Source organism: Poecilia latipinna, unplaced genomic scaffold (assembly GCF_001443285.1).
Source record: "Poecilia latipinna isolate Pla-1442-1.1 unplaced genomic scaffold, P_latipinna-1.0 Scaffold6215, whole genome shotgun sequence".
NCBI classification, from domain to species: domain Eukaryota; kingdom Metazoa; phylum Chordata; class Actinopteri; order Cyprinodontiformes; family Poeciliidae; genus Poecilia; species Poecilia latipinna.
Window position 1 is genome coordinate 1 of NW_015118831.1, and position 7,346 is coordinate 7,346.

A 7,346-nucleotide genomic window follows, 5' to 3' on the forward strand; every position below is an offset into this window, starting at 1 on the left:
TGTGACCCTCAACAATAGTATTTCGCTAAATATAACAATTTACCTAAATTAATTATTCTGTGAACCAGTTTTTCACATGTTTATGTGCCATGGATTGGACACAGACACACAAATGTTCATGTTGGGAACACATTTTCTGACATTGCAAAAGTGATGGGAGCTTTATTGGTGTTTTTGTTTTATCATCTGTGGTTGCTTATACAACAGAGCTTCACATTTATGATGGACACGTGTTTGCATGAGGAAAATCTGAATTTGAAAAACAATTGTTAAAAAAAATAAAATAAAATCCTCATCAATGAAAAAATACCAGACATGCAGAGATTCTTAATCTGGACTCAGTGAATCTTTGAAACCAGTAAAATGTTGCATGAGAGGGAGAAGGAATCGAGCTGATGATCCACCAGTCAGCTTGGAAGGATCACCCAGTTAGGTGTCAGGGTGCAGCCTGCGGCCCTCCTGGTCCAAACAGGGAGACGCAGCAAAAACACACAGAGAATGGATGGCTATGTTAAAGTACTTTTTCAATATAATAACCTTTAAGCAGACAATTAGTGTGAAGTCACATTCTGATTATAAATGTCATGTATTGGGTGAAAGGCAGTCAATCAAGATTAAATAAAACAAAGGCTTGAAATCAGTCTGTGTGCAAATAAATAATTAGTCAATTAATTTACTAAAGTAAATGAACTTTTTATTCAAATTCTACTTCATTTAATACGACTGCAGTGAACTGAACATGCTGCGATCTATTCATGAGGAACAATAGCATACGGTACCTAAAGACGATCATGCTGCAAAAAAAAAACAAAAAAAAAAACAAACTTGATCTTTTCTATAATTCACAATATCAAAGTCAAATCACTGTAAAATACTTGGTGGTAGTCCTGGTTGAAGCAGTTGTCCAACATAACTTAATGGGACAAAAAACATATAAAGGTCGAATAAGGACAAAATATTGAAGTCATTTTCATTTGGTCCAGCTCCTTAAATGTGTTCATTTAAATTTTCCTCTCTAGTAACTCTGGTAGTTGATCCCATGCCTCATCAGTATGAATACTTTTAACTTTTGTCAACTCTGTGCGACAAACTGAAGGAACTTCTGTGTTTGAACTTCTTCCTGTGTATGTGCTGATGTTCTGTGGATGGACGCTCTTTGAGCATGTGTAGACTTCTGTAATCTCAAACTTGTGGAGCTAAACTGTTCCAGGATGTTCTTTGACACATCCTAAAGGGACGTCTGTTCACTGGCTGCAGATGAGAATCTAGCAGAAGGTTCAAGAAAACCTAAATGTTAGATCATAGCACAGGCCAAATCATGTTTTTTTATGTCCTGATAAATAAAACCTTTTTCTTTCCGATAATATTGTATTTCTATCCCTTTTAAACTTCTTGGATTGCCTCTCCGGCAGCGGTTACCAGGACGTTCATCCACTGAGAATCTGTGTAGATGTAGAGAGATCTTCTGTCCGTCCGCAGCACCATCACGTTCTCCCCACGCAGCCGCCTCATCTCTTTCTCTCCGTCTGCGACAAACACCTGCAGAGATAAAGACGGGATGAATATCTATCCTAAAAAGAGGGGGGGGGGATTAAGATACCTGAGACAAGAAGAAGCTCACAGAATTTAACAGGATCTCAAACAGATGAGGCCTGAATGTCAGGATGCATATCTAAGGCCCCCTGCTGGGAGGAAGCATGCCGCCTCCACTTATCAGACCTCAGGTTGATGTGTTGATTGTTGGAACCACATTGTTCAGTCAGTGGAAGTGGGTGAGTTTACTGACCGTCAGGACGTTGTCCAATGGTCTCTGCGAACTTTGACCCTGTGGGCAGCTGCAGGGGGCTGAGGGTCCTCTGCTGCCGGAGTCTCCCTGCAGGCCTGGCAGGATGTACACTGGAACAACACGAGCTGCTTCACTCAGCCGGGACCGGAGCGCCTAACTTCTTATCAGGTATGTCAGCAATTTTGTTCTCATGCTTCAACTCAACAATAAAACTGCAGGGATATGGATCAAACGCTTCGTATGCTACAGAGGTAAACATTAGAGTTTGAAAAGTTTCTAAGGCTCACAGATCCATTTATCTCCATTGTTTATCAAGGAGGAGCATGCGGGTCTGACTCCTGTCTGCTGAAATTGGCAACTGCACAGAAAACTTGTATAGGACTCCAACTACAGCTGGGTTGTTCTTTTCACCATGCGCCCCATTTCTACTGTTACCCTGGGCAACTGCCAATATATGAAACCACTGGTCTCAACAGCCATGATTACACATGGAAAGCTCATAATGACTTTATAAAGCCCAGGTACATGTAACGACCTTCACTGAGGTGTTAAACCAACTTTTTCATTCAGCCCACATTTCAGTATTAAAAATCTATTCTTTTTATTGTAATACTCTAATGGGTTTTCATTAAATGTAAGCAGAAAAATCAACATTAACAGAAATAAGGACTTGAAAACATCTTACTGTGTGGAATTAATCTACATAATGAGTTATACTTGGTGAATGGAGTGAACTGAATCATATTTTTAATTATTTTATATTGATTTTTTTTCTTTCCATACAGACCTTGTCCAGGTAGACCAGGCTCTCCATGTAGACCAGGCAGTCCTGCTGCACCGAGGTGTCCCTGCTCCCCGGCCAGTCCAATAGAACCTTTCAAGCCCTGCACACAATTACTGACTTACTGACTCTTTGAAAAATCAATGCTTGCTTATGACTATAGATGCATACATTCCTTCCACTTCACAGTTATGCACTACTTTGTGTTGTTCTACCACAATCAGTGAGAAAACATGAGCACCCGTCAGTATGCATGCAGTACATCTATGTGGACCTACCATCTTTCCTCTGGCTCCTGGCTCTCCTCTTGTTCCCTGCTCCCCCATCAGACCTCTGTCCCCCTTCTGACCCGGGTGTCCCTGAGACAGGACATGCATTCTGTCACAGCCTCTCCGCCACGCAGCTTTTATATACGTCTAACACTCATCAGTCAGAGTTTCACCTGCTCTCCGGCCGTCCCAGGGATGCCACGCTCGCCCTGCGGACACACACATACACACCAGATCCGAGTGCGTTTCGATCAGCATTGAGTGGAGGAAAAAGATCTGACTTCCTAACCTTCTCTCCTGTGGGGCCTCTGTGTCCTTTGAGACCCTTATCACCCTGATAACGAGAGAGAAAAGACAGGAGATGAGAGACGAGCAGCTCAGAGAGGGCTGGCAAGAAAAGGAAGGAGAAAATGTTCCTCACCCTGAGTCCTGGATGACCTTTACTGCCCTGTAACAACACAACACAAACTCCCTTAGGTCCATTCTGTGGTCCACTTGTGCTAAATTCATAAACACCAACAGGGCTGGCCCAAGCCTTTTTGGGGCCCCAACCAGATTTTAATTTGCCCCTTCCCCATACCAACATGTCAAAACCAGATACTTCATCGTTCCTAGGCTGCACCATACTATCAATTATTAGCTTACACTGCAAAAACTAAATCGTACCAAGAATTTTTGTTTAGTTCTACAGCAAATATCTTAGTTCCAATGAAATAAGACAAAACTAGCTAACAAGTAACAAGAAATAGCATCTTGTTTTAAGTAAATAATTCCTTAATACTGATGGAAACATATTTGTTCCACTGGCAGATTATTTCACTTATACCATGAAAAAGATGTCTTGTTATAAGTGAGGTAATCTGCAAGTGGAACTAGAATTTTTTAATCAATATTAAGGAAATATTGATTCCTATATCTTGCTGAAAAGTTACTTATACATTTATAAATATAAATTTGTCTTATTTCAAATGTGCTAAGATATTTGCACAACAATACTTGGTCAGACTTTGTGTTTTTTCAGTGCACATCACACTGGTTATTATGGCTGTTGACTTTAACCTCACAGGAGAAGCAAACAAGCAAAACTGCTCTAATTTGTATTTTGAGATTCAGAGTGTTATTTAAATGTAGCATATTAATTTAACTATTTAAAGGTAATACCTGCAGACAAACACTGTAAGCCAGCTAACAAATTAAATATAATTTATTTTTAACTTGGAACAGAAAGTGCAGGCAGTGTAAAATGTGTAATCTAGCACTACAAAATAAAATCAGAGGGTACTCTTGGGCCCCCCCTGGTGGTGTTGTTCTACATATTATGGAGAGATGTATTTTTAATTTATTTTTAAATAGTTGAGACATTTTCTCCATGAATTGGTAAAACGTAATATGAATTAAAGCTTTGTTGCACCTTTATCATCCCAGGAGTCCCGATGTCTCCGTACAGACCCCTCCAGCCTCTCTCACCTTTCTCCCCCTGTGGGACACAGTGACCCCCATCAGCTCCAGGCTTCCAAAGGTCAAAGCCTTTGACCACCATTTGTATCATATTTGCTTCAAAAGTTTCTGTGAACTCTCTTTTTTCCCCCAAGCATGATTAATACTGTAACGACCTGTTGAATACAATATTTGACATGTATTTTGCCTTCTGCTGGATTATAACTGCACTTCAGTACAGTGCATTATGGTGCAGTGTTTTTTTTTTTTTTTTTTTTTTTTGCCTTTCAAAATGTCTGCTCTCATGAGATTGATCAAAATTTCTAATAATAATATCTGGATTGTTTTTCATTTTCACTGAAAGCTTGTGTTTTGAGATGATGCGCAATTACTTAAAAATGTATCATTTTAAAATGTGTGCACCATATTTGGTAGTGCAGATATGAATGAACAGTCATGTAAAAAAAATTTATACGGTAATCTATGCCGCCATGCAGCTACACGCTATTTTGTTTACGTAATGGTCAGGCTTTTGGACAGAGTTAATGATTGCACCATATTTTACAGGATCAATCACAGAGATGGGAGCCTTCAATGTGGAAATGGAGAACTCGCTGGAGACCCAATTAAAGCTTTCAGATGAATTATTTTAGACTTAAAACAATTGAAAAGTTATATATAGTCTTATATATGTGTTTCACTTTTTTGTACTTGCATAGGTTTGCATGTTTCTAGACTTTATTCCTAATTAGCAATCAAACTTTACTTGTGTTTAGATTTGTGGCCTGAGCCTGGCGGGTTGGGACACAGTCATTTGCTCCATGTTCAGGTCTGGGTCGGTTCTCAGGGTCCTGGTGTGTTTGACAAGCCTGCAGTGCGTGCAGCACCGAGAAGACCACACGAGAACTGTGCACCGTACAAAGTGGTGTTAATCTACTTATAGTTTCGACAGAGGAGTAGATGATTTAATAAAGATCTTTGAAAATGACAGTGTTGACTGGCTAAACAAACCTTAGATTCTTTTAGCATCCTTTTCAATTGTTGGTCATTATCTTAACAACATAAGCATATGTTGGGACAAACTGTATGTCCCTGACTTGTGTAGATTTTCAAATGGTATAAACTGCCTTTTACCTTCTGGCCTGGTTTTCCCAGAGGACCTTGTGGTCCTGGCTCTCCTTTTGGACCCGTCACACCAGGTTTACCCTAAAAACAAACAGAATTAAGGAACTATTGCTTTAAATCTATAACATAAAAAAAAAACAGATAAAATTTGAGTTCTGTACCTTTGCTCCTCGCAGCCCTCTGCAGCCCTTTAAACATAAAACATCATAAAGCGCTCTGTAATGTTTCAAACAAACAAAAAAAAGTTCTCTGTGCCACTGTGCTGGGTGGCCTTAGCAACGATTAGCATATAAAATAGAAAAGACCTTCCCCACCTTTTCTCCTGTGGGTCCTGTGATGTGTTCTGTCATGTCGACCTGAAGGTATGAGGACAACGGGCTCAGCATCGCCGGATGAATTTTTTTTCATAGTTTGCAACCCAACGACATTATAGAAGCTGAAACTGCAGAACTGAATGTGCTGCAGAGCATGCTTTTTAACTGGTGTGTGAGCTGAAGGCCTCCTTACCATCAGCTCTGCTTTGTGTGTGATTGGAGGAAACATAGGAGGAGGAAGAGGAGGCAGGATGAAGACTTCACATTTCCGAGCCGGCCATCGGCTGCCTCTACTCACTCCTGTATGTACACAAGTAACATAAACACGTGAAATACTGCTAGAACATTAGAGACACAGAGAAAGACTTGTAGTCCACGTGAAGCCAAATATTGGTTTAACATGTAAGTGTCGGACGACCACCGACCTCCCAAAACTAAGGAAGTCTGGGCCGATTTATCGGTGAGCCCTTACTGGAGGAGTTCAGGGATTTTGCTCCACCGACTAAACAATGATGAGAGGAGGTTCTGGGGACAGTGTTCACTTTTCACTTACGGGACGTTAAAGAGGAAGCTGCATGTGGGAGGCCAGAAAGTAATGCAGTCCATCCCAGAAGCAGCATCGTCAGCATCTCTTCTCTTCATGAAGCAGCAACCGGACGATCACCGCTTCAGAAATGAACCTTTGAAAACAAAAACTCTCTTGAGACGTTCTGGGTCTGTGACAAACTGGAGTCAGGCAAAACTAATAGATCTCCCTTAAAGAACATTGAGATAATCCAGCATCGATTCATCTGTTTCTTTTTGCGTTCTGCTCTGTCTTCCTAAACAGAAACGTAATAATCTGAATAATTGAGCAGATTCAACAGAAATATATAAAAAATATCAATTTCATGAAGAAAGTTAAGCTGTAAGCTAACAGCTGCTCATAAATCTTCACTCATCCCGTTTCTCGTGTTCCTCGTCTGCTCAGTGTGTTGCAGTGGTTGTGGTGTGTAACACCGAGTAAGAGTTGAAAATGATGAAAAGTATCTCGGACAGTGTGTGTGGAAGCGTTTTTCCACACAGCTGAGCTCCGTTCACACTAAGGATGATCTCAGGAGGATGTAAAACTTGCACCACTCTGCCTGCAATAACTCATCTCCTGCAGCTCTTCCAGTACAACGCTCCTCTACGGCCAAAGATGTCATCAGAACAAAAAAAAGCCACACACACACACACACACTAGGAAAATATGCTAGAAAAACCTCAATCATCCAAAGTGGCTAAGGAATTCAATCTGACACACTTTAAAGACTTTGTAAAGAAAACACTCCTTCCACCGAATGATCAGAGGTTAACATGAGGGCATCCACCCTGACAAACTCTTATTCTAGCAGGTTCCCATGCACCGCTCCCTGCATGCTGTGTCTTACCGTGTCGTTGAATCCTCTGGGACCTCGTCCTGCAGAGCTGGAGCACAATCTGCTAAGCTTGCACGCCTGAATCCGGCTCATCTCAATAAAGTGTGGAAAAGCAGCGCAGCCACTGGCAGAGCTCAGCAAAAAAAAAAAAAAAAAAAAAAAAAAAACAAAAAATTTCTTAAAAACCGGGCCAAAAGGGGACCCCCCCCAAAAAGCCCAAAACAGGGGAAAACC

General features: G+C 40.9%; 1 protein-coding gene across 2 annotated transcripts; it reads right to left on the bottom strand.

Annotated features, from left to right (window-relative positions):
* Nucleotides 1-137: 137 nt before the first annotated feature.
* On the bottom strand, nt 138-7,254 carry LOC106943847 (collagen alpha-1(X) chain-like). Of its 2 annotated transcripts, XM_015027135.1 has the most exons (15): nt 7,125-7,254; nt 6,266-6,392; nt 5,906-6,012; nt 5,713-5,754; nt 5,560-5,586; nt 5,408-5,479; nt 4,248-4,313; nt 3,258-3,284; nt 3,126-3,170; nt 3,010-3,045; nt 2,846-2,926; nt 2,574-2,670; nt 1,787-1,896; nt 1,420-1,539; nt 138-459 (listed from the first exon to the last, which is right to left on the bottom strand). In XM_015027135.1, exons 2-15 carry the CDS (start codon nt 6,339-6,341, stop codon nt 430-432), a joined length of 936 nt encoding a protein of 311 aa, XP_014882621.1. In that variant the 5' UTR covers nt 6,342-6,392; nt 7,125-7,254; the 3' UTR covers nt 138-429. The 2 variants fall into 2 exon arrangements, with proteins under 2 accessions (XP_014882621.1, XP_014882619.1); XM_015027133.1 differs by lacking the exon at nt 138-459 and having other exon boundaries at nt 470-1,539.
* Nucleotides 7,255-7,346: the final 92 nt, after the last annotated feature.